At 41.3% G+C, this 27,897-nt stretch overlaps 1 protein-coding gene across 2 annotated transcripts in view; it reads left to right on the top strand.

Annotated features, from left to right (window-relative positions):
* galnt2 (UDP-N-acetyl-alpha-D-galactosamine:polypeptide N-acetylgalactosaminyltransferase 2) overlaps window positions 1-27,897 on the top strand; it is a 96,326-nt gene that overhangs the window by 41,824 nt on the left and 26,605 nt on the right. For both annotated transcript variants that reach the window (XM_064950328.1, XM_064950329.1), the window contains exon 2: window positions 19,390-19,480. In XM_064950328.1, coding sequence (XP_064806400.1) covers window positions 19,390-19,480 — 91 coding nt within the window. The remainder of the gene's footprint in view (window positions 1-19,389; window positions 19,481-27,897) is intronic.

Below are 27,897 nucleotides of genomic sequence, written 5' to 3'. Positions count from 1 at the left end.
TGTGTGTTTTCTTCCCACTAATCCTTGGAAAAAACCTGACAAAGGCTTTAATTCAGAAAGTATTGGTCAAGCTCATCAAAGGCTATAAAGAGACTAGGCCGGAAAATGCACAAGTGAAACTTCTTGGTCCATTGATCATTTCAGTCAGAGAGGCAAGACCATTTAACTTCAAATGCCAGGCCTTTGGTTTTGAACTGCCACTCAGTGATCTGTAGCCTTCAGTAGCAGCCCATGCATCCTGCACATCTGAAATAACCATGAGGGCAGTGGCAGAATCGCTTTCATTAGACCTGCAGATAATGACAGGCTCAGAGATCCGCCCAGTGGATGTTTCAGTCAAATTGGACCATCTGTCACACTCGACGTGTAGTTTACTTAACTCAACATAGATTAAAGATTAAAGTTAAAAAGACTATCTTCACACCTGACATGTCCCATGTATTGACCTGCCAATAATTCTTACTGTCCATCAGTACTACCTTCCCTTTCCCTGTAAACCAACATAACACATGCAGATCTGCTGTCTCTGCGCATTAGTGAGCAGCCACTCTGCTCTAATGGCTCCAATGGGAAGAGGTAAGGAGACTGGCAGGAAGAGGACTTTGTACCCACTCTAAGAAAAAGAGCTGTCCGTTTATATGGCAGGCATACAAATTTCAACAAAGGAAATGACCCCACTGTTATCACAAGTGTAAAGTTAGGGTTAGTGGGGGACTGGGGATTGAGCTCTCTCCTAAGTCCTGTGAGGAAAAGGAAGAAGGAGATTTACCCGTCAAGCTGCTGTAATCAAGCACAAAAGCAGCATTACTGGGCAGAGCTTTGAACAGGTGGGCACTGCAGACCCAGCGTGTGTGTGTGTGTGTGTGTGTGTGTGTGTGTGTGTGTGTGTGTGTGTGTGTGTGTGTGTGTGTGTGTGTGTGTGTGTGTGTGTGTGTGTGTGTGAGAGAGGGTGGAGTGGACCACAGACCTTGAGAATGGAAAGGGGTTAATACAAAGCCCAAAATCCCCAGGCTTACAGTCCGGAGACTGTTAAACAGTAATTCCCTCAGGTGTAGGTTTACTGTAAGGCAGGGACTTATCTCAATTGGTACGTCTATGAAAATGCTAGGTTACATTATTTGTGACCTACCATTTACATTCGTCAAGGTGGTGCCTTAGAAATAATCTATAGGTATACAAGCCTTCTCAAGCTCGGTCATTCAACCATTTCTCTGAAGTGTAAATGTTGACTTCAACTTGGGTATTATTAGCATGATCTGTTCTCCCATTCACACGCATAATGGGATTCTGATGTGTTGAGGACAAGGTAGGAGCAGGAAACTAGACTCCTCAAAAATAAAAATGAAATCCCAGTAGGTTTGGTATTTATGAAGAGGTTATGGGGTACTTGGCACCCTGATGTGCCGCTGATGGTGGCAGCTCTTCCAGGTTCCTTAGGCCTCCCAGCTCCTGATTTGGTTGTTAAATTAAGTGAAGTCGACCTCTCAGGTAGCTCATTTGTAACTGCCCCCAGCTCCAACTGTGTTCAAAGGCCTCAAGGGTCCAACTGAAAACGCCTTTAGTGCTAAATTAGAAACAGCAGGGGACTTGAAGAAATATCTCTGTTTATTCCAAAGCAGCGGTTGTCAGAACATGGGGTTGGGGTGGTAACCATAGTTACAAGACTAATCAGTGAGCTTTGTGTGGACCCCGAGGTGCAGTGTATGCTTTGGCGATTTCCCCTGAAGCACACACTACATCTCTGAGATTATAGCTTTACATGAAAAATATGAAACACCAATGATGAGGCTACTCTCTCTATCTCTAACATCTGTTTATTTTTTGCACATAGGCATAAATAGTTTCTAGTTATTTATTTATGGTGTTATGTATTATTACTAAATGATTCATTGAATCAGACTCCTATTTGTATAAAGGGTTTACTGCCTCTTGCCCTTCAGCAGTAATATGTCATGTTGGTGACTGACTGACTGTCAATTCGGGCAACAACACATCATCAGTAGTGTAAAACTAACCTGTCTCACGACGGTCTAATGTCATGGGTAGGCTATATACGTATCTTAGGCTGATGCCATAGTCATGATCATCATTTCAACTAGTGTTATTTTTCTGTAACATCCAGGGAAGAGTCCTCCGTTTTGAACAGGCACTTGCAGGTTGACATAGTTCAATCCATTCTTGGTTTCTGTGATATGTCATTACCGCTATTATTGTAGTGGGGTGACAGGTAATTTACTGCTGTGGTTTTATACCGCAATTCACTGAGGAATTGCGCTTCAGTAATCTCACTGACATGGAAGGACATGAAAGAATCGGAGGAGATGGAATGAAAATTAAAAGTGATAGCCGCGTTACTTTTTAAACTACTTTTTCATCACTCTATTGTTCAGCTGTTATCCTTTTTAAAAATATTAACAGAAATGAATTAATAACAGTTATCATTATGGGAATTATTAAAATAGTTCAAAAGGTTTAGCATACTGTAGTTTGATATTTTACCATAAACCTACTCCTTCAAAAGACTATAACTCCTATTCATAAAGGTGTTTATTTTCTGTCTCTCACATAGTAACACACTGTCAGCCACTTGCCCTTCAGCAGTAATATGTCATGTTGGTGACTGACTGACTGTCAATTCAGGCAACAATAATGCTTTGACAGAGACTGTTTCCCCAATGCCCCATCTCCAGTCCGTGACTCAAATAAAACACACTTAATCATCAGCAAAACATAATGGGTAGGTTTTAGCTCAGTTTTGTCTCTTGGTTTGTTTAAGGTTTCGATGGCCAATATGACAAGTCAATCCCTTTTCTGTCTCAAAAGCCATGAAAGTGTCAACTGCTGATGCTTCCCAGAAATTAGATTTAGTGCAGAACTTCATTTTGAACATTTTGGATTAGAGGTCGACTGATTAATCGGAATGGCAGATTCATTAGGGCTGATTTCAAGTTTTCATAACAATCGGAAATCGCTATTTTTGGGCACCGATTTTGCCAATTTAAAAAAAAAAAAAAACAAACTTTACAACTGCCTTGGAACGGTGGGTTAACTGCCTTGTTCAGGGGCAGAACGACATATTTTCATCTTGTCATCTCGGGGGATCCCATCTTGCAACCTTACAGTTAACTAGTCCAACGCTCTAACCACCTGCCTCTCATTGCACTCCACGAGGAGCCTGCCTGTTATGCGAATGCAGTAGAAGCCAAGGTAAGTTGCTAGCTAGCAATAAACTTATCTTATAAAAAACAATCAATCAATCATAATAACTAGTTATAACTACACATGGTTGATGATATTACTCGTTTATCTAGCGTGTCCTGCGTTGCATGTAATCGATGCAATGCTAGGGGATGATTTAACAATCGTTGGATGACTGTACCTAACCATAAACACCAATGCCTTTCTTAAAATCAATACACAGAAGTATACATTTTAAACCTGCGTATTTAGCTAAAAGAAATCCAGGTTAGCAAGCAATATTAACCAGGTGAAATTGTGTCATTTATTTTGCGTTCATTGCACGCAGAGTCAGGGTATATGCAACAGTTTGGGCAGCCTGGCTCATTGCGAACTAATTTGCCAGAATTTTATGTAAATTATGACATAACATTGAAGGTTGTGCAATGTAACAAGAATATTTAGACTTAGGGATGCCACCTGTTAGATAAAATACCGAACGATTTGTTTTCTAAATGATAGTTTCCGGATTTGACCATATTAATGACCAAAGGCTCGCATTTCTGTGTGTTATTATGTTATAATTAAGTCTATGATTTGATAGAGCAGTCTGACTGAGCGATGGTAGGCAGCAGGCTCGTAAGCATTCATTTAAACAGCACTTTCGTATGTTTTGCCAGCAGCTCTTCACAAGCACAGCACTGTTTATGACTTCAAGCCTATCAGCCTAATGGCTGGTGTAACCGATGTGAAATGGCTAGCTAGTTAGCTGGGTGTGCGCTAATAGCGTTTCAAACGCCACTCGCTCTGAGACTTGGAGTAGTTATTCCCCTTGCTCTGCAAGGGCCGTGGCTTTTGTGGAGCGATGGGTAACGCTGCTTCGAGTGTGGCCTCTTACCTTGGAATATTGAAGTCTCATGTTAAAAGGAACCACCAACTTTCATATGTTCTCATGTTCTGAGCAAGGAACTCAAACGTTAGCTTTTTTACATGGCACATATTGCACTTTTACTTCTCCAACACTTTGTTTTTGCATTATTTAAACCATATTGAACATGTATCATTGTTTATTTGAGGCTAAATGGATTTTATTGATGTATTATATTAAGTTAACATAAGTGTTATTTCAGTATGGTTGTAATTGTCATTATTACAAATACATATAAAAAAATCTGCCGATTTTTAATCGGTATGGGCTTTTTTGGGTCCTCCAATAATCGGTATCGGCGTTGAAAAATCATAATCGGTCGACCTCTATTTTGGATATTCTTTAGCTACTGCACTGGATCAATTTCTTTCATCTTCTTATTACAAGGTTCTGATCACATTACATCATTATTGGTACTAATTTAACTGGCAAATTTAACTCCTTTTAACATTGATTTGTAATTCAGGTATTTGTATCTTTCCATTAAAAATGTAACATTACCTTGGAATTTTGTTGGGCTCTATGATAACATCTTGGCTTAAGAGACTAAAGCCTTGTTTATCTCCTCACAATAGAAAAATCAATTGTGTTAAATTCATAATCTGAGTAACAATAAAGCTTGTTTTGTCCATAGCGTATTTGTTGCACTCACTTTTCTGCCACATGTAGTTTCATTTGAGGGTCAGAGTCCTAATTCGACATCAGCCCGTGTGACTGTGCATATAGCCCAGACCTCTAAAAACTATGTTCATACACTCAGCTGAGATTCAACTCGAGATGTTTTCAGTTGCTTTGCTGTGAAAATTGATTAAACATGTGCCAGTACTAAGCCCAACATTTAAAAAACCCCCCCTATACTTGGCCGTGTTGGCTCAAATCTAATTTCATGAGCATAGTCGACAGTCAATAAACTAGCTAGACATTAAATGCAATTATGTCTGGTTGCAACAACCAATGCAATCCCACAGTCTCGTGTTTTATGGCGTAATCAGTGTGTGCCAGGTCCTGTGGGATGTAAAGTCTCTGTTGCATTCCAGAGATGAGGCCACATCATGTTGGAGATCAAGGCAGGGAGGCTTTTGTGATGACATACAGGAATCACTGTGATTCCAGAGTTCAAGGTGAACTGACTCAGTGGGCCGTCACATGAGAACGGATCCTTCTATTACTCAAGATTATAGGCTAGTGGCTTTAGAACCCTACAAAGTAAAATCTCTCAAGAAAGAACTGTGACTGATTTTATGACCTGTCCCCTGGTGATATACTGTAACTGTATGGCAGCTTCATATTGACACTCTTTCTGTACTGTATGGGTTTGACCATGAGTGGTGGATTGTTTGAGTGTGTGTCATCTGGACAAAGTCTCTGAAGAATACGGATGGTGTTTGTGTTCCAGGTTGGCTCTTAAACTGTAAATGGAACAGACTGGATGCCAGGTCTTAATCTCAGAGAAAGATTGACTGCAAGAAGATTTAGTGGCTTATTCATTTGGCTCTGTCTGCCCTGAGCTAAGACTAAATTGAGGGGAGACTCTTTGTGTTGTGTTTTGTTTTATGTCTGAATGTGGTCTTGATGTGGTGACACTAACACTCCTCCTGAATCCTGCTGGCCCCAGAGGCTCCTCTGTTGTTTTCTGGTTTTGGTGTTTAAAGGGAATGGTATCGATTTCTCTCAAGGGGAAAGTTCACCCTCCTCCACTGGTACATTAGTGATAGTCTGCTAATGGACAACTCCATTTTTAACTCATGAACAGCGAGTCTGTGGCGATGCACCGAGCACACATCCAAACTGACAGGGAAGCGGCCTCCTACCACAGACTGTTATCACCCAGGTTAATACGAACTCCGAGAAGGTCATTACACCAGCCAACACACCAATCTGCTCCGAACAGAGCCTTAAGAAACCGAAAGGAGTATAGCAGCTTCAGATTGTTTCATTACAAAAGATCCAGATTCACAAAAGGGTCAACAAAATGTCTACTATTATCATGGGTGTTGCATTTGCAAACTTCATCAAGTGAGTCTTTACAATATGGAAATTAGTGTCTCTTTTGCTACTCTAGCTCTTAATTAAGAATTCACATTTTTGCTATTCTATTCGCATCCATCAAGGGTAAGAATCTCTCACTTGACAGGCCAGAGCATTCTGTTTTAATTAGTACTGTATCTTCGCGTCACAGCCGCCTCCATTGTCATCCCAGCTGACATTCCCAGGTCAGGCCGGACTCTGGCGGCTCAACACAGGGCTTAAGTGGCTTTCAGGATGAGTGAGTTTGGAAGTGAGAACATTGAGGTGGCATGTCACCATGCGGAGGAGACGGAGGATGCCTTGGCCTGATCTACTGACTGTGGCCATTACAGTAAAGCAGTTGTTCTGGACCAATTTTGAGGCTCTGTCGTTGGGCAGGAGTAAGGCAGCCATGCCTGAGCTCTTCAGTGGCTCAGTGTTAAGTGTCTGGGCCAGGTGGTATTCATTAAGCCCTCTACTTTCTGAGCACCAGGGCCCTGGGCAGAAAACTGATGGTTGTTTCTTCTCTCTCGCTCATCCAATCCAGCACTTGAAAACATTTCTAGAAGATTCGACCCGACCGTTACGCTTGTTTACACTGAGCTGCACTGGGCTCGGAATGAAATCATGACTACATTAAGACACTGTGAAGCCAGCAAAAGATATGGGTTGGAGAACGTACCTCAATGCAGGGATGGGATATGCCACTGTATTCCAAATTGTACCATTATTACCATTACCATTATTTTTGTCATCCTCATGCTAGCTAGCAGTAGCCACTGCAGCCATTTTGGCATGTCAGTGTCAGCCAATCAGCTCCTTGGTGGTTCAACACAACAGTGCTGTTCCATAATGGCTGCTGTGGCTACTGCTAACTAGCATGAGGTCGAAAGGGCAGTTTTCCGGGAAAACAAGCAGTATTTAAATCAAATCAAACTATTTGTCACATGCACCGAATACAAGTGTAGACCTAACCGTGAAATGCGTACTTACAAGCCCTTAACCAACAGTGCAGTTAAAGTGAGAGTTAAGAAAATATTTACCAAATAATCTAAAGTAAAAAATATATACAGGGGGTACCGGTAACGAGTCAGTGTGTGGGGGTATAGGTTAGTTGATGTAGATAGGGGTGAAGTGACTATGCATAGATAATAAACAGCGAGTAACAGCAGTGTACAAAACAAATGGAGGGGTCAATGTAATAGTCTGGTGGCCATTTTACGATTTGTTCAGCAGTCTCATTACTTAGGGGTTAAAGCTGTAAAGGAGCCTTTTGGTCCTAGACTTGGCGTTCCGGTACAGCTTACTGTGCGGTAGCAGAGAAAACAGTCTATGACTTGGGTGACTGGAGTCTCTGACAATTTTATGGGCTTTCCTCTGACACCGCCTATTATATAGGTCCTGAATTGCAGGAGGCTTGGCCCCAGTGATGTACTGGGCCGTACGCACTACCCTCGGTAGAGCCTTGCGGTCAGAGGCCGAGCAGTAGCCATACCAGGCGGTGATGCAACCGGTGCAGCTGTATAACTTTTTGAGGATCTGGGGACCCATGCCAAATCTTTTCAGTCTCCTGGGGGGGAAAAGGTGTTGTTGTGACCTCTTCACGACTGTCTTGATGTGTTTGGACCATGATAGTTAATTGGTGATGTGGACACCAAGGAACTTGAAACTCTCGACCTGCTCCACTACAGCCCCGTTGATGTTAATTGGGGCCTGTTCGGCTCGCCATTTCCTGTAGTCCACGATCAGCTACTTTTTGTCTTGCTCACATTGAGGGAGAGGTTGTGGTCCTGGCACCACACTGCCAGTTCTCTGACCTCCTCCCTATAGGCTGTCTCATCGTTGTCGGTGATCAGGCCTACCACTATTTTATTGTCAGAAAACTTAATTATGGTGTTGGAGTCGTGTTTGGCCACATAGTCACCTCCTGTACTCCCAGTTCACCCACGACTAAGTACACACCCCTGAGGGGCCCCAGTATTGATGATCAGTGTGGCAGATGTGTTGTTGCCTACCCTTACCACCTGGTGGCGGCCCGTCAGGATGTCCAGGATCCAGTGGCAGAGAGAGGTGTTTAGTCCCAGGGTCCTTAGCTTAGTGATGAGCTTCGTAGGCACTATGTTGTTGAACGTTAAGCTGTAGTAAATGAACAGCATTCTCACATAGCTGTCCCTTTTGTCCATGTGGGAAAGGGTAGTGTGGAGTGTGACCTGTTGAAAGGTATTGGTCACATCGGCTACCGAGAGCGTTATCACACAGTCATCCAGAACAGCTGATGCTCTCGTGCATGCTTCAGTGTTGCTTGCCTCGAAGCGAGCATAAAGGGTATTAAGCTCGTCTGGTAGGATTGCGACACTTGGCAGCTCGTGTCTGGGTTTCCCTTTGTTGTCCATAATAGTTTTCAAGCCCTGCCTCATCCAATGAGTGTCAGAGCCTGTGTAGTAGGATTCAGTCTTAATCCTTAATTGACGCTTTGCTTGTTTGATGGTTCGTCTGAGAGCATAGCAGGATTTCTTATAAGCGTCCAGATTAGTGTCCCGCTCCTTGAAAGCGGCAGCTCAAGCCTTTAGCTCGATGCGGATGTTGCCTGTAATCCATGGTTGCTGGTTGGGAATGTACGTATGGACATTGTGGGGATGACGTTGTCGATGCACTTAGCCATTGGCTTCATCAATAAGGTGGTATCCTCGTCAACGCCATTGGATGAATCCCGGAACATATTCCAGTCTGTGCTAGCAAAACAGTCCTGTAGTGTAGCATCCGCGTCATCTGACCACCTCCGTATTGAGCGAGTCACTGGTACTTCCTGCTTTAGTTTTTGCTTGTAAGCAGGAATCAGGATAGAATTATGGTCAGATTTGCCAAATGGAGGGCAGGGGATAGCTTTGTATGCATCTCTCTGTGTGGAGTAAAGGTGGTCTAGAGTTTTTTTTTCTCCCTCTGGTTGCACGTGACATGCTGGTAAACATTTGGTAAAACTGATTTTAAGTTTGCCTGCGTTAAAGTCCCCGGCCACTTGGAGCACCGCTTCTGGATTAGCATTTTCTTGTTTGTTTATGGCCGTATAGAGGTGGTTGAGTGTGGTCTTAGTGCCAGCATCAGTCTGTGGTGGTAAATAGACGGCTACGAATAATATAGATGCGTACTCTCTTACTCTTTTGGTAGATAGTGTGGTCTACAACTTATTGTAAGGTACTCTACCTCAGGTGACCAATACCTCAAGACTTTTTTAATATTAGACATTGTGCACCAGCTGTTATTGACAAAAAGACACACCCTCACTCCTTGTCTTACCAGACTTAGCACCTCTGTTCTGCCAGTGCATGGAAAATCCCGCCAGCTCTATATTATCCGTGTCGTCGTTCAGCCTCGACCCATGAAACATGAGATATTACAGTTCTTAATGTCCTGTTGGTAGGATAATTGTAATCGTAGGTCCTCAATTTTAATTTCCAATGATTGCATGTTAGCAAGTAGAACGGAAGGGAGTGGGAGTTTACTCGCTCTCTTACAGATTCTCTGAAGGCAGCCCGATCTGTACATACAATAGTACGCAAAGTATAAACTCCATGGGACCACATAGCCGTCATATCGCTCAGGAAGGAGACAATGACCCCAAGCATAGTTCCAAAGTTGTGGCAAAATGGCTTATGGACAACAAAGTCAAGGTATTGGAGTGGCCATCACAAATCCCTGACCTCAATCCTATAGAAAATTTGTGGGCAGAACTGAAAAAGCGTGTGCGAGCAGGGAGGCCCGACAAACCTGACTCAGTAACACCAGCTCAGTCAGTAGTTATGGGCCAAAATTCACCCAACTTATTGTGGGAAGCTTGTGGAAGGCTACCTGACACGTTTGACCCAAGTTAAACAAATTAATGGCAATGCTACCAAATACTAATTGAATGTATGTAAACTTCTGACCCACTGGGAATGTGATACAATAAATAAAAGCTGAAATAAATCATTCTCTCTACTATTATTCTGACATTTAACTTTCTTTAAAAAAGTGGTGATCCTAACTGACCTAAGAAAGGGAATTTTTACTAGGATTAAATGTCAGGAATTGTGAAAAACTGAGTTTAAATGTATTTGGCTAAGGTGTATATAAACTTCCGACTGTAAAACGTCAGCTATCCTCTCCGGCGCCATCTTATATTGATATATTGGTGTGGATAAAGGTAAAAATTTTGAGCATTTTTCCCTATCTATATCTTGCGCCAGCCCCACGGTGTCTTAATGTTACCGTGATTGCATTCCGTTCCCAGTGCAGCTCAGCGTTAACAAGCGTAATGGTAGGGTCTGAATCTTCTGGCAATTGAAAAGACAGGCAAAATATAACAATTTTAATGAGGCCCACCGTTGTGATGTGGGCCCAAGATGACTTTAAAATGCTATGATTATGAATATTTGTTGGGTGAATTGTTTCACTACCTGAAAAACAAACCCTTGTGTGCTGTCCACATTTTACAATGATAAGAAAGTACATGCTCCTGGAGACCAGTACCAGATGGATCTGAGTATATCATTGAGTGAAAGTGATGCTATAAAGTGCTTTTATAATCAAATCTGAAAACAGACCAGTGTCTTTATGATTCGAGGTTTTGTAGGATTCTTTGGCTGAAGGTAAGATGACTGCTGCTTTTCTCACTAGTGTTTTTAAGCAAGCATGGTGAAGCAAGCAAGGATGATAGGAATGTTTGGCAGAACCATTGCCATTGGTGGTTAATCTATTATTGATATCCTAGCTGTAATAACATTAGTGATATCATTCCTCATGTTCCTCCAACAAAGCCATCCAATTATATACCACTATACCATTGGACTGCCAAGTTTCCAGATAACAATCTTTGAGGCTCGTCGGTAAGAATGAGCCAAAAGAGACAAATTTGTGATGTACCCAATTGGTGGCCATAAGAATGTGTGATGTTAGATCCTAGTCAGCCCAAGGCGTCCTGCTGCAAGTGCTTTGGCTAATAATCTTCAAACTGTCGGGGATGATTCAAAGACTTGCTGAGCAATCAGTGAGGGAGATAGCCTGTTGGCTAACATATGCAAGAAACAACCCAATTTTGCTCAATTGACTGAGTGACGTTTGATTCATTTTTCGTTAGCTTGTCCAGCGTGCACTTCAGATTACTCCACCGTCTGTTTGAAATCAGCCCCAGAACTTGTCAAACTTGTCAAAAAAAAGAGAACATTAGAGAAGTGAATGTCAACATTTTAGCCATGATTATTTGCACCGAGTAATTTTGCCGTCTGAGGCAGCGTTTTGGCAGAAAGACAGCCTTTCGTATATGTATTTTTCTAATTGATTTATTGATTAAGCTTAGCTTGTGCTGACCATTTCACTTGCCCATGCCATTTGAGTCATTACTGAGGGTTAAATAAAGCTAATGTTTTTTTTACACTGTGTTTTATGGAGTTTTTTTCTGGTTAGCTAAGGTGCTGTATATAGTGTTCTGGGCAAAGCAGAAAGGTCCACGTCTAAGGCCGCATTGACTAGGACACATTCATGAACATTAAGATATAAATATATTGTGTACAACAGAACATGCGCCTTGGACATTGTGTCTGTTCTATTCATCACATTTCTATCTGCAACTTTCAGTATGTTGAAGGAATCCTCCTGAACCCTATTTCAGGTGACGTGTGAAGCAGGTTTTCTTGTTTGGTTTTCCATCCATGATGAGCTGTGGTGGTTAGATCTAGCTGTGGTGGTTTGTCACATTCATGGCATCAGTGTCTGTCTGGCTGACTGTTTGGCTCATGAGAAGTACGCAGAGAACTGTTTAGCTAAATTAGAAAATATCAACTTTGTTTGGGGTCTGCTATTGCTCTGGTGCTGTTTGATCACTTTGTATGCCTGTTATAAGTTTGAATAAGCCTAAATGGTTGACTTCTCTCCATCACCATCTTGTAGTTTGTCAGAATCTTGAAATTACCTTTGCAAATCACTCCATTGCTGTCAGTGGGTGACGTAGACCTTTTCAGTTGTCCATTGGTAAAAGCCTGCGCTGTGTGAGATAAGCTATAAGAACATTTCAAGATTCCTAGTCTGTTCATAGATTTCCAGACTCTTCATCTTGTGTTTATATGCCAAAATGTGAAAAGTATAAATAACGTAATACTACATGCTTGACATCATAGTGTTGCCTGGCTCTGACATTTCAGCATGTACAGCACCATAAGCCAGTGTGTGCAAGAATACCCTCAAGATGCATACTTTGTCATTAATCAAACTGAAGTTGGCAACCGAAGATGGTGTTCGCGGTCTCTTTCAATTTATCGCCAAATAACGGGACTTCTGTGTACTGCACATGCTGTTGTGCAGTTCTGCAGCCCTGTCTAGCCAGGCAAATATAATCCATCTGAGCACAGTTGGTGTGAGGCCAGCCTTGCTCTGCCTCCTCTCTGTGGGATGTTCAGGCTGATGTTATTAGGAGGAATGTTTCTCCTCCTCCCAGCTCTAAGAGATGTGCTCACTGTTCATTGCAGGTTTCAGGTTCCACAGCTCCTAACCTCTTAACAGAGCTGGCTTCATCTGCAGAAGTGGACATTCAGTCTTCAGTCTCTCCCCTCCCCCTAAGAGTAGCTTGGCTATGATTGGCATGCACTATGTTAACTCACTGTATAATTCAGTGCTTGTATGTACACTACCGGTCAACAGTTTTAGAACACCTGAGCACATTTTCCTTCACTCTGCTGTCCGACTCATCCCAAACCATCTCAATTGGGTTTAGGTCGGGGGATTGTGGAGGCTATGTCATCTGATGCAGGTCATCTGATGCAGCACTCTCTTTCTTGGTCAAATAGCCCTTACACAGCCTGCAGGTGTATTGGGTCATAATCCTGATGAAAAACAAATGATAGTCCCACTAAGCCCAAACCAGATGGGATGGCGTATCTCTGCAGAATGTTGTGGTAGCCATGCAGGTTAAGTGTGCCTTGGGTCCTAAATATATCACAGACAGTGTCATCAGCAAAGCACCCCCCACTCCAAAACAACACCTCCTCCATGCTTTACGGTGGGAAATATACATGTGGAGATCATCCGTTCACCCACACTGCGTCTTACAAAGACGAGGCGTTTGGAACCAAAAATCTCCAATTTGGACTCCAGACCAAAGGACAAATTTCCACCGGTCTAATGTCCATTGCTTGTGTTTCTTGGCCCAATCAAGTCTCTTCTTATTGGTGTCCATTAGTAGTGGTTTCTTTGCAGCAATTTGACCACGAAGGCCTCATTCACACAGTCTCCTCTGAACAGTTGATGTTGAGATGTGTCTGTTACTTGAACTCTGAAGTATTTATTTGGCTGCAATTTCTGAGGCTGGTAACTAATAAACTTATCCTCTGCAGCAGAGGTAACTCTGGGTCTTCCGTTCCTGTGGCGGTCGTCATGAGAGCCAGTTTCATCATAGTGCTTGATGGTTTTGGCTACTGCACTGGAATCAATTTTCCGTATTGACTGGCCTTCATGACTTAAAGTAATGATGGACTGTTGTTTCCTTTTGCTTATTTGAGCTGTTCTTGCTATAATATGGACTTGGTCTTTTACCAAATAGGGCTATCTTCTTTATACCACCCCAACCCTTTCACAACACAACTGCATTAAGAAGTTAAGAAATTCCACAAATGAACCTTTAAGGCACATCTGTTAATTGAAATGCATGAAGGGACCAAATCCTCAATACACTTTACGACACTTCAGATCTGACTGATAATGAAAGAAAACACAGTACAGTATCTCAGTACAGTTATGACAAGGATAGTTCAGTTAAGACAAGTGTTAGGTCTTCCTACCTGTTCTATCAGCAGGGATTGTAAATATTTAAATGGACTTTAGTGTTACTCTGGCAGACTCTTCTTGAGGAATCCTATCTGTGTTCTCTTAACCGATGCATTCTCTGCTTGCTTCTACAGTAGTTCAAGTAGTTCCTACATAACCCTAACAGCTGTGTCTTATACGGTTCCTGATCTCTGAAGAGCACTCCAAAGATACTCTTCAACTCTCTTCCCTACCCTCTTCTACTCTCAAGTTCTACAATTCCCTGTCCCAACTGAAGCTGCAGCATCCTCAGAGAAGAGGGGACACTTTTGGTTGAACTTTGCTCCTCTGCTCCAGCCTGCCTTCCACAAACTAGCCCGAAAGAGCCTCCAGTCTGGCTGCTGCCTGCTAATGCCCCCTGGCAGTGCATGTATGGCTCAGTGAGGGGGAACAGTTGCTGTGCGGTTATACCATGCCAACTGAGATGGATCTTCCTCTGAGCTCTCTGCATTCACACCTGCTTTTTCCCACAATTGGCTCCCAGACCTGAAATGGCCCTGAATCACAAAGATTACATAATGGGAGTCAGGCAGGCCAAAAACTAGAATATAATTTACTGTAGTAGTCTACCACTGCACCAGATCAGATAAATGATGTACCAGATAGATGGTAGCATTGTTGTTCATAATAGGGCGTACATACTACAGTGTCATATGTAAAAGCAGAGCACAGCAGGGACATTTTAGTGGCCTACACACGATTCCCCATAATGTGAAAGTGGAATTATGTTTTTCACATTTTTTACAAATGACTTAAATATGAAAAGCTGAAATGTTTTGAGTCAATAAGTATTCAATCCCTTCGTTATTGCAAGCCTAAGTAAGTTCATTAAAAAGTTATTAATTATACTACGAAGATACAGGCATCCTTCCTAACCAGAGCATTTGAGCGGTTGGAAAAAAACTGCCGCTCCAAATTCGCTCCATTCATTAACATCCATCTAGTTTTGTGACTACCTGGACCTACAAATAGTTTAAGTATTGAAACCCAACCATATGGCTTTGAATGAAAAGTATTTGAATAAACATGAAAAGGTAATGTAAGAACAGTCTTATTTTCAAATAGGCTACATGTTATATTAAATAGCATATAAACACTAAATAGGTCAGGAGCCAGGCAGGCTACCCTAAGGAACGAAAATGAATTAGCTATATTATTTCAATTACTTCAAAGCTATAGCCTACAAAGAAATGCATTTGAGAGTGTGACATGACAGGCTGGTAGGAACATAAAGCACTCAGCATTTAAACAGCATTTTATTTTATTAAATTATTGTCTATACATGGCACATATAGGCTGTGACTAACTTAGAATTAAATACAAATTAAACACAAAATGACTTATTAATGCCTTTTGAATTCATTTTTAGTAACACGAGTTTGGCCAGACTGTGGCTTCAGGCTCATGCGATTGTGCCTGGATAGCTGGCCAGCAGCGGAAAATATCCTCTCCACATTTGCAGAGCCACTGGGGATGCTAAACACCCTTTTGGCCACTCTTGCCAGGCTGGGCAGAGATGCAGAGTGGTTTTTATTTTTTCTATAGATAAGGTTTTTAGTCAAAATAAGCCAATCAAAATGGAAACCACCTTGAATGTGGAAATATGCCAGGCCTATTGGGCCAAAATCAATTATGGCCTATTGTTCATTTTTGTTCTATTATCTATAAAAAACATTTCAAATATCTGATTTTTGGTTTATAAATACTTTGCCACAATGACGCACTCATCTACCTTTCTTTTAACATGTGCACGTAGGAAGTACACCATCATGCTTTTGGGATAAGTGTCTTTTCAGATTCCACAATGATTCTTTAATTGTGGACACTACCCTTTATTTAACTAGGCAAGTCTGTTCAGAACAAATTCTTATTTACAATGATGGCCAAACCCGGATGACGCTGGGCCAATTGTGCGCTGCCCTATGGGACTCCCAATCACGGCCAGATGTGACCAGGTCTCTCTTGGAAAAGAGATATTATCTCAATGAGTAAAACCTGTATAAATAAAGGTTAAATAAAAAATGTGATGCAGCCTGGATTCGAACCAGGGACTGCAGTGATGCCTCTTGAACTGAGATGCAGTGCCTTAGACCTCTGTGCCACTCAGGAGCCCAAACATCACCGCACTCCCTCTCTTGCTCTTGGTCTTCATCTTTGTAAGTCACCTTGATTTAGCACCCGTGTCTTTCATCAGTTTCTTAATGAAAATATTTAGTGAACTCCATGACAGTAGCTAAAGCAAGGGGCTATAGGAGCACACAAGTAGCCTACACATGCATGCTGAGGTGGACATGCCCTGAGGTTGTGAAGTGAGTGCTACTGAGGATCGATGAACAACATTGTAGTTACTCCACAGTATTAACTTAATTGACAGCGAAAAGAAGGAAACCTGTACATAATTCAAATATTCCAAAACATGCATCCTGATTGCAACAAGGCATTAAAGTAATTCACCTTTTGTCCTGAATTCAAGGTGTTATGTTTGGGGCAAATCCAATACAACACTTTACTGAGTACCACTCTCCATATTTCCAAGCATTGTGGGGGCTGCATCATGTTAGGGGTGTGCTTGTAATTGTTAAGGACTTTTCATGATAAACAAGAAATGGAATAGAGCTAAGCACAGGCAAAATCCTAGAGGAAAACCTGGTTCAGTCTGTTTTCGATCTTTCCAATTCATCTTTCAATAACCTAAAACACAAGGCCAAATCTACACTGGAGTTGCTTACCAAGAAGATATGTTCCTGAGTTGCAGAGTTACAGTTTTATATAAAATCTGCTTGAAAATGGTTGTCTAGCAATGATCAACAACCAATTTGTAGAGATTGAAGAATTGTTTCAATAATAATGGGCAAATATTGAACAATCCAGATGTGCAAACTCTTAGACTTACCAAGAAAGACTCTGGATATTAAACATTTAGGTACATATGTGTATTATATCGGCTGAAAGCTTACATTCCTGTTAATCTAACTGCACTGCCTGATTTACAGTAGGGTTTACAGCAAAAACATGCCATGCGATTGTTTGAGGACGGCGCCCCACATCAAAATATCTTTCCACTGGCACAGTTTTCATAAATTCACAAATAACGATGAACTATTCACTTACTTTTTGAAAATCTTCCTCTGATTTGACATCAGAAGGGTCGCAGCTATAACATGTAGTGTTGTTCTGTTCGATAAAATCCTTCTTTTATATCCCAAAAGGTCTGTTTTAGTTGGCACCATCTATTTAAGTAATCCACACGTTCAACATGCAGAGAAAGGAATCCGAAAATCTACCCCTAAACTTTGTTTCAACAAGTCAAAATACATTTCTATTTACTCTTCAGATACCCTAAAATGTAATCAAACTATAATATTTCTTATGGAAAGAAGTATGTTCAATAGAAAACCGATTTTACAGGTGCGTCCTGTCTTCATGGCACACACAAACATGAATTTCCAAGACTGTGTCCCTGTACTAAAACTTATTATTTCTTATTAGTTTTTGAAGTTACAAAACTTAACTGTGCATTTATTGACACATGGGGAGCACACCCCGTGGAAGCCATAGGAATTGCATCCAGGGAGCTCATTTTCAATATGACCTAATATTACTTGCCCCTCTAAGAGGATGGTCTCTCAACAACAATAAAACATTTCCAGTTGGTTTTTCTTTGGATTTTCTCCTACCATATCTATTGTGTTATATTCTCCTACATTATTTTAACATTTACACAAACCTCAAAGTGTTTTCTTTCCAATGGTTCCAATTATATGGATATCCTGGCTTCAGGGCCTGAGCAACAGGCAGTTTACTTTGGGCACATCATTTAGGTGGAAATTGAGAAAAAAGGCGCCTAGGCTTAAGAAGTCAGAACGCATAATCATGCTCTAAAAGAAATGCATCACATTTTTCTTAATTGCTGGTGATTCACAGGACATTAAGTACTCATTCATGTTCATCTGTCTAAATATATAGAATTTTGTTAAGATATGATAATTTGATAAGTTAATATGATCAAATGCTGAGCATCTAAATGTTTTTCTTTGACACAGCCACCTGTACATTTTGGGCTGACTGAGGGGACCAGTCGACCAGACCAGATGCTGATCGCGTTTTGTAAAGCGAGGGCTTCTGGACAGGACTTCAGTAGCTTGCTCTCTGTCCATACCATACCATCCCGCCTGTTTGTTTATTTACTGCTAATCTTGGCAAGAGGCCTTCTTGAGAAATTACCAAGCCAGCCCACGTTGTGTTACAGGCTTGCAGCACTGCAGTGTGTCACCGTTTGGCTTGGCCCATGCTCTCATTGTCAGCCCGGCCATATTTCCCAACAGTTTGTTATGGAGGCAGGCGAGAATGATCAAATGTGCTATATGCTGAGGCCAAAGGCTCCCGCAGTGTGGGGAATCTTTACTGGCTTTGTGCAGGCACACAACTCCTGTGTGTTCTAACACGGATGGAAATCCCTTTTGGCTGTTTAGTCACTGACTGTCCTTCTGCTTTTGTTTCTGCCGTGAGATCAGAACGACAGCCACTCCTCAATTGACATTTCCTCTCCATCACATTCCGTTCTGTGAATCCTCACATAACTTATTGTTGTGGATCCAATGACGCACCTGGCGATGATTGGAATGTTCAAGAGCACCTGCATCAGGTTTTGTAGTCTAGACAGTTTCTTTCAGTTTATCCTGATGGTAGTAGACAAGGAGACAACAACGTATGTTGTCTATTCAATTGTATCAAACATGCTGTTTTTTTTGTATATGGGTGTAATTTATACTCTGTGAAATACCCAAAATACCATGCAGAAATTATTTTTGTCTGACTCTCGAGAAGGTCTAATGCATGATTCAACATACAAGTTGTGAAGTTATTTGAATCGCTGCGAGCCCTAAGCTGAATAAAACATGTCCTCTGTCCTTCCCCTGTCTATCTGGTTTGGATAAGTAGCCTACGTTCTAAGTTCTTGAATGTAAATTGAATGATGGTGAACTGTCTGTCATAGCATCACTGTTCCTTTTTCTTCATCAAGATGCTTTTGACAAACTCACTTACATTTTTAAAAGCTTCTCGAAGCAGCGCAATGCTAGGTCAGGGGCATCTCGATTGCCAGAGTAACATGATGATGCAAATCATGCATTTGTAATTCCACAGTTAACCCTGAACGAATAAATCAATAACACCAACTGGGAACTAGGAAGACTAAAGTATTATTAAAGCTTTTTCTAACCATTTGCTTTCAGAATTAGTCTGGGAAATATGCTTAACATTCTCGGTTTAAACTACACAGACATGTCATTGAGGAACACTGCTATTTATGAAACATGGGGGTGAGCATTTTCTATGTTTAGATCATCCTTTTCTGAGGAGAGCAAGAATATATTTTCCACTGAATGTAAAAAAGTTACCTTCACTATTTGTTTCTATATTCATGTGTCTTCGTGTTTCTTTGGCAGGATGACTGGAACGCTATTGACTCATCAAATCAGGCCCAGGCCCACAGCAACGCAGATGACAAAACCCACAGTCTGGAGACACTCCCCCCAGGTAAGAGCCAGATATCCCAGCCCTGCCAGGCATCCCACAGCGCCATCCATTCTGATTAGCCCTTCCATTTACACACAGGCGCAGGAGAGTCCTGTTGAGAAAATGAATCGACATGTTGTTCAAGCTACTTTGCAATAGAGCAGGGTGTCAGCTGTGGCTCTGTTTTAAAACTAGTCAAATCAAATCAAAATCAAATTTTATTTGTCACATACACATGGTTAGCAGATGTTAATGCGAGTGTAGCGAAATGCTTGTGCTTCTAGTTCCGACAATGCAGTAATAACCAACAAGTAATAACCAACAAGTAATCTAACTAACAATTCCTAAACTACTGTCTTATACACAGTGTAAGGGGATGAAGAAAATGTACATAAGGATATATGAATGAGTGATGGTACAGAGCATTAAGCTCATTTCCAGATGTCCTAATGTACAATGAATCCTTTTTTTGACTCCAAAGTATAATGGAATGTCTGTGAAAATTGCCTTTTAATTAGCCTGTTCTATCTACTATCAAATCAAACCAAATTCTATTTGTCACATGCGCCAAGTACAACTGATGTAAACTTTACCATGTAAACTTTACCATGAAATGCTTCCCAACAGTGCAGAGTTTAAAATAAAATAAACTACCTTTACTGTTCATAAGGTCAGGCAGGGCTAATTATGCAAGGTGTGTGTGTGTGTGTGTGTGTGTGTGTGTGTGTGTGTGTGTGTGTGTGTGTGTGTGTGTGTGTGTGTGTGTGTGTGTGTGTGTGTGTGTGTGTGTATAGAGATGCTATGAAAAGCATCTGAATTCATCTGGGTGTTTTTACAAATGTCTGATCCTTGTCCTCAGGCCAATCACCCAAGTAGAAAAGCCCCTGTCGTAACAATTTGCGAGCCCATGCGCTCAACCAAACCGAGATCCAATTTAGCAGGGCTGCTTAATACATCAAGCCTCAGGTGTAAGCATATGCTGACTTGATAGGCTTTTTATGCATTTAAAAAAGCAGCATGCCATGTACGAAGAGATATATATACATTTGAGTATTTTTACCATCATAACTGTGACTGTCACATTCTTTCCTTGGCAAGGTACTTCTGGGGGAGAGCTGTTCCTTTTAATTTATGTCATAAACATTCCATATTTTCTATAAAGGTAGGGCAGGGAGAAAAATCATTCCCATCTGCTTTTGTTTCCTGTATTTTATGTAGAAAATAATACCCCTATCAATATTCAATTCTGTCTTGTTTCAGTGGCTTATGCTATTTAGGTCACTCGGCTTAACACTCAAGTTTGAGTTAAACAAAGAATTTACAGAAGGGTGCCCATTTTTAATTAAGCTCATTTCCAGATGTCCTAATGTACAATGAATCCTTTTTTTGACTCCAAAGTATAATGGAATGTCTGTGAAAATTGCCTTTTAATTAGCCTGTTCTATCTGCTATCAAATCAAACCAAATTCTATTTGTCACATGCGCCAAGTACAACTGATGTAAACTTTACCATGAAATGCTTCCCAACAGTGCAGAGTTTAAAATAAAATAGTAACACGAGGAATAAACTAAAATACACAAGAATGGAGCTATATACAGACAGCCAGTACCAGATCAATGTGGAGAGGTATGAGTCACTTAAGAACAAATTCTAATTTACAATGACTACAATGACTGCCAAACACGGACGACGCTGGGCCAATTGTGTGCCGCCCTATGGGACTCCCAATCACGGCCGGTTGTGATACAGCCTGGATACGAACCAGGGTGTCTGTAGTGATGCCTCAATCACTGCTTTGCAGTACCTTAGACCGCTGCGCCACTCGGGAGCCCATCCCTGTTAGTTAGCATTTCTTGTTTGCCAGGATAATCCATCCACCTGACGGGTGTGGCATATCCAGAAGCTGATTAAACAGCAGTATCATTACACAGGTGCACCTTATGCTGGGGACAATTAAAGGCCACTCTAAAATGTGCAGTTTTGTCACATAACACAATGCCACAGATGTCTCAAGTTTTGAGGGAGCGTGCATTTGGCGTGCTGACTGTAGGAATGTGCACCACAGCTGTTGCCAGATAATTTAAGGTTAATTTCTCAACCATAAGCTGCCCCAAATGTTGTTTTAGAGAATTTGGTAGTACATACAAAGATGATTATTTGCTTCCAACTTTGTGGCAACAGTTTGGGGAAAGCCCTTTCCTGTTTCAGCATGACAATGCCCTGCACAAAGTGAGGTCCATACAGAAATAGTTTGTCGAGATCGGTGTAGATGAACTTGACTGGCCTGCACAGATTCTTGACCTCAACCCCATCGAACACCTTTGGGATGAATTGGAGCGCAGACTGCGAGCCAGGCCTAATCGCCCAACATCAGTGCCCGACCTCACTAATGCTCTTGTGGCTGAATGGAAGCAAGTACCTGCAGCAATGTTCCAACATCTATAGAAAGCCTTCCCAGAAGAGGGGTGGCTGTTATAGCAGCAAAGGAGTGATCAACTCCATATTAATGCCCATGATTTTGGAATGAGATGTTCGACAGGTAGGTGTCCACATATATAACTTTTTATTGTTTTACTGCTACAGTCGAGCTGAAGAGAAAACAAGTTGGGGTTTTTTGCCTCGAGGTTGTATTAAATTAATTCTGTAAAGCTCTGAACTTCATTAGGTCGATGTGAAGTCTCAGCGAACTTGCTTGTTTCTTAAAATTAATTATACATAGAGGTTTATGATTGGGTTGTGTAACACTTTCATTTTCTGAAGTCTGTTGCTTTGTTTGTGCGTGTGATCATGTCTGGGTGGAAGCGTTGTGGAGGTCACAGCCTGGCGGCTCCATTCTCTTCAGAGAAGCTAATTATACTGATGACGGCTGTATCCTGCTCTGCTGCAGGTCCTTTTCTCTCCCTCTTAACTTCTGTACAGAACATGCTTCATTTGGCTTTGATTGAGAATGATGCTGTGTATTCTCAGTCCCTGTAGGATTGTCTTTCTCCGCGAATGGTGGTTTTTAATTATTATGATGCTGCTAGCTGTTTCTCTGGCCACCACTTTGTGCTTTTGGTACAGTACTGTTGTGTACAGTGTGTTATGTGCTGTGAGTGAGTTTCCTCTTGGATCAAGATGAGAAGACCACTCAATTTTAGAGTAATCATTCTCACTTATTGACAATGCTATTATATGAACTGATTTGATATGTGAGGAATCTGTTGCACAGCACACCAGCCCATAGACCCAATTAGCCTCTGTCTGCCTCCACTATGGCTGCTCTGCTCAAGAAGTGCAATGGAAGTTATAAGGCTTAGTTGATGGCCTATACAGTGCATTCCACATTGTTACGTTACAGCCCTATTCTAAAATGTATTAAATATTTGATTTTCTCAATCTACACACAATACCCCATAATGACAAAGTGAAAACAGGTTTTTAGAAATGTTTACAAATGTATTAAAAATAAAAACAGATGCCTTATTTACATAAGTATTCAGACCCTTTGCTATGAGACTGGAAATTGTGCTCCGGTGCATCCTGTTCCAATTGATCATCCGTGATGTTTCTACAACTTGATTGGAGTCCACCTGTGGTAATTTCAATTGATTGGACATGATTTGGAAAGGTACACACCTGTCTTTATTAAGTCCCACATTTGACAGTGCATGTCAGAGAAAAAACCAAGCCATGAGGTCAAAGGAATTGTCTTTAGAGCTCCGAGACAGGATTGTGTCGAGGCACAGATCTGGGGAAGGATACCAAACCATTTCTGCAGTATTGAAGGTCCCCAAGAACACAGTGGCCTCCATCATTCTTAAATGGAAGAAGTTTGGAACCACCAAGGCTCTTACAGCTAGCCGCCTGGCCAAACTGAGCTATCCGAGGAGAAGGGCCTTGGTCAGGGAGGTGAACCCGATTGTCACTGACAGAGCTCTAGAGTTCCTCTGTGGAGATGGTTATCCTTCTGGAAGATTCTCCTATCTCTGCAGCACTCCACCAATCAGGCCTTTATGGTAGAGTGGCCAGACGGAAGCCACTCCTCAGTAAAAGGCACATGACAGCCCGCTTGGAGTTTGCCAAAAGGCACCTAAAGGACTCTCAGACCATGAGAAACAACATTCTCTGTTCTGATTAAACTGAGATTGAACTCTTTGGCCTGAATGCCAAGCGTCACGTCAGGCGTAAACCTGGCACCATCCCTAAGGTGAAGCATGGTAGTTGCTGCATAATGCTATGGGGATGTTTTTCAGTGGCAGGGACTGGGATACGAGTCAGGATCGAGGCAAAGATGAACGGAGCAAAGTACAGAGAGATCCTTGATGAAAACCTGCTCCAGAGCGCTCAGGACCTCAGACTGGGGCGAAGGTTCACCTTCCAACAGGACAACGACCCGAAGCACACAACAAAGACAACACAGGAGTGGCTTCAGGACAAGTCTCTGAATGTCCTTGAGAGGCCCAGCCAGAGCCCGGACTTGAACCCGATCGAACATCTCTGGAGAGACCTGAAAATAGCTGTATAGCAATGCTCCCCATCCAACCTGACAAAGCTTGAGAGGATCTGCAGAGAGGAATGGGAGAAACTCCCCAAATACAGGTGTGCCAAGCTTGTAACGTCATGCCCAAGAAGACTTGAGTGAAGGGTCTGAATACTTATGTAAATGTCATATAATTTTAAAATGTTTAATACATTTGCAAACATTTCTAAAAACACATTTTTGCTTGTATGTCGATTGATGAGGGGGGGAAAACTGTTTATTTAATTTTAGAATAAGGTCATTTTAGAATAACCCTCTGACTTAATCCACATTTTGTTGTGTTGCAGCCTGAAAATTGGTTGAATCAATTTAAAAAAAATCTCCCATCCACACACAGTACCCAATTTTGAAATGTTTGCAAATTTATTGAAATGAAACACAGTAATATGTAATTTGACATAGTATTCACACCCTTGAGTTAATACATGTTAGAATCACCTTTTGCAGTGATTTACATCTGTGTCTTTCTGGGTAATTATCGAAGAGCTTTGCACACCTGGATTGTACAATATTTACACATTTATTATTTTAAAAATTCTTTAAGCTCTGTCAAGTTGGTTGTTGATCATTGCTAGGCAGCCATTTATATATAAATATAGGACAAAACACACATCACAACAAGAGAGACACAACACTACATAAAGAGAGACCTGAGACGAAAAAGTAACAAGGCAGCAGAACATGACAACACAGCAATGGTAGCAGCACAACATGGTAGCAACACAACATGGTAGCAGCACAAAAACATGGTACCAACATTATTGGGCAAAGTCAACAGTACAAAGGTCAAGAAGGTAGAGACAACAATACATCATACAAAGCAGCCACAACTGTCAGTAAGAGTGTCCATGAATGAGTCTTTGAATGAAGAGCTTGAGATGTTGGAGAGCCAACTGAACCAAGTTTCCCTGTAGGATTTTGCCTGTGCTTAGCTCTATTCCATTTATTTTAATAGAAAAGAAAAACTCCCTTGCTGACAACAAGCATACCCATAACATGCTACAAACTTAACTTTTTGTATTCAGCACAAAGTTCATTTCTTTGCCACATTTTTTGATCCATCCTCAGTTTTCTCCCATTACATCCATTAAACTCTGCAACTGTTTAAAAGCCATCATTGGCCTCATGGTAAAATCCCTGAGCAGTTTCCTTCCTATCCGCCAACTGAGTTAGGAAGGGCTCCTGTATCTTGTAGTGACGGGGTGTATTGATACACCATCCAAAGTGTTATTAATAACTTTTCCATGCTTAAAGGGATATTCAGTGTTTTTTTACCCATCTACCAATAGGTGCCCTTCTTTGCGAGGCATTGGAAAACCTCCCTGGTCTTTGTAGTTGAATCTGTCTTTGAAATTCAAAAGCTCTGCTAAGGGGTACAGAGATGTGTGGGGTACGGAGATGAGGTTGTCATAAAAACACTTATTGCACACAGTCCATGTAACTTATGTGACTTGTTAAGCAACATTTTTAGGCTTCCCATAACAAAGGGGTTGAATACTTATTGACTCAAGACATTTCAGCTTTTACATTATGTGGTATTGTGTGTAGGCCAGTTACCAGTAGACATGACTCTCTGAGATCCTGTTCAGATTGCTATTATTATATGAATAGATTCCTATTACCCAAGAGCAACATTTTAAACATCTTTCAACTTTAGTGACATGTTTTAAAAGCTTTTTGTCAAGTAAACACAGCCAGAGGAGGAATGTTGCAGCCAAGGAGAGATGGATGGATGAACTGTTGAACTTTCACATCAAAGGAAATGCAATAAAGGAGAGACAACCTGTTCTTAACTGGTATCTGAGGGCAGGATCACAGATCTGGACAGGAACCAGTTCCTAGGTCTGATAAAGTAAAGCTACTGTATAAGGGATCGTTATATACCTTATGTTTCGGAATATACTGCAGCCTATAATGGGTCTTCAGGAATGGCAGTGGGCGTGGAGGATTTGATTTCCTCTTTACAAGTCTAGTACATTATTACCACCAGACCATACAGACTTAACTGCTGTTATTAGCAAAATTAACATGTAACCTAATAACGTAATGAGGGTTATGTACGTGAAGATATTTTGTTTAAAAAAAACAGATGACAAAAGAGATGTCGTGCTCGTTCTACTGCCCATCTATTTAGATCAAGCTCCAGAACATGATGACCTGAGACTGAACCATTTAATAGATTGCAACATTAATTTCATAAATAGTCATCTGTTGCACATGTTAATCATGGAAATGACAAGGTCATCTGCTTTCCCTTTTAAGCTTAGCTAGTTATAATGCAATGCCCCCGGCATGCGATTCACCATTACATTTCTGTGGAACAATTAGCATCAGTGACAGATTATTCTCATACCCTCCTAATTATCATGCGGAATACAGGCTGCCAGAGCTCCATGAGATGAATTGCTCATGGTCTTTTTTCTCTCTGTGCCCCCACCCTGTCTGAGAGACAATGTAATCAAATGCTCACGTGTTTTAGAGGCTTCATTCTTTGGGCTCCCGAGTGGCGCAACGGTCTAAGGCACTGCATCTCATTGCTAGAGGCGTCACTACAGACCCTGGTTAGATTCCAGGCTGTATCACAACCGGCCGTGATTAGAAGTCCCATAGGGTGGCGCACAATTGGCCCAGCGTTGTTAGCGTTTAGCTGGGGTAGGCCATCATTTTGAATAAGAATTTGTTCTTAACTGACTTAACTGCCTAGTTAAATAAAGGTTAAATAAAAAAATGCACATAACAGCTGCATTGGTATTTAGCCGCATTTATATCCAATGTGTGTGGGGACATTTTGTTTTCATACGTTGTTTTGACAAGCATTACAATTAAATATGGACGTTTTAAAATATCTATTTTATATGTGTAATAATCTGACTAGGCTGTGTGAGTGTGCGCTCCTGCGAGAGGGAGCGAAAGAGACACGGAGTTTGTAATGCAGGCTCTTATTAGTTTGGTAATGGCTCTCAAATCATCTTTAAGCTCTGGAATGTGAAAACTAAACACGATGGTCACTTGTGATGAAGTGCTAGCAGCTGTTTTTTGCCCAGTAAGGGGGAAAGAGGTTAGAATATCTTAATTTACTGTGCTGTTGTCCACTGTACCAGTGTTTCCCCTAGGAGTATTTTCAGCAGGGGTGGCAAAGGTAGCGGGAGATTAAAAATAATAATAATAATTGTAGAATGATTTCTGGTGACTTTTTTAAAGAAGACTCCAAAATGCAAAAATGTAATTATGTTGACACCATCTGAAATATAACTGATGTGTGCCACTGCACTGTAGGGTGATGATGAGCAAGCGGTGGCTGAGCGCTCGTGGCTTTCATTCGGGCCACTGCTCACTCTGTTTGCTACAAATATAAGTTGTAACTTGTCTCTACTCTTTTTTCAAATGTCTTTTTACTGTTGTTTTATTTCTTTACTTACATACACACACATACCTTGTTTTTTTCCGCACCATTGGTTAGAGCCTGTAAGTAAGCATTTCACTGTAAGGTTGTATTCGGCGCACATGACAAATAAACTTTGATTTGATCTTAAAGGGATAGTGTGAGATTTTGGAAATTAAGCTCTTTTTCTATTTACTCAGATGAACTCATGGATACCATTTTTATGTCTCTGTCTGCAGTTTGAATGAAGTTTTAAGGTAGTTTTGCAAGCCATTGCTAACTAGCGTTGGCATAATGACTGTAAATGGATCATCTGACTGTTGGTAACTAGAAAAAGGGCTTAATTGCCAAAATTGCACTATCCATTTAAAAGTCAAATTACAGTGCCCCAAGCGACTTACAGCTGTAATCGCAGCAAAAGGTGGCGCTACAAAGTATTAACTTAAGGGGGCTGAATAATTTTGCACGCCCAATTTTTCAGTTTTTGATTTGTTAAAAAAGTTTGAAATATCCAAAAAATGTCTTTCCACTTC

This window comes from Oncorhynchus masou, chromosome 31 (genome assembly GCF_036934945.1).
Source record: "Oncorhynchus masou masou isolate Uvic2021 chromosome 31, UVic_Omas_1.1, whole genome shotgun sequence".
Classification (NCBI taxonomy): domain Eukaryota; kingdom Metazoa; phylum Chordata; class Actinopteri; order Salmoniformes; family Salmonidae; genus Oncorhynchus; species Oncorhynchus masou.
Note: the sequence above shows the minus strand (reverse complement) of the source record. Positions and strands in the feature narration are given on the sequence as shown.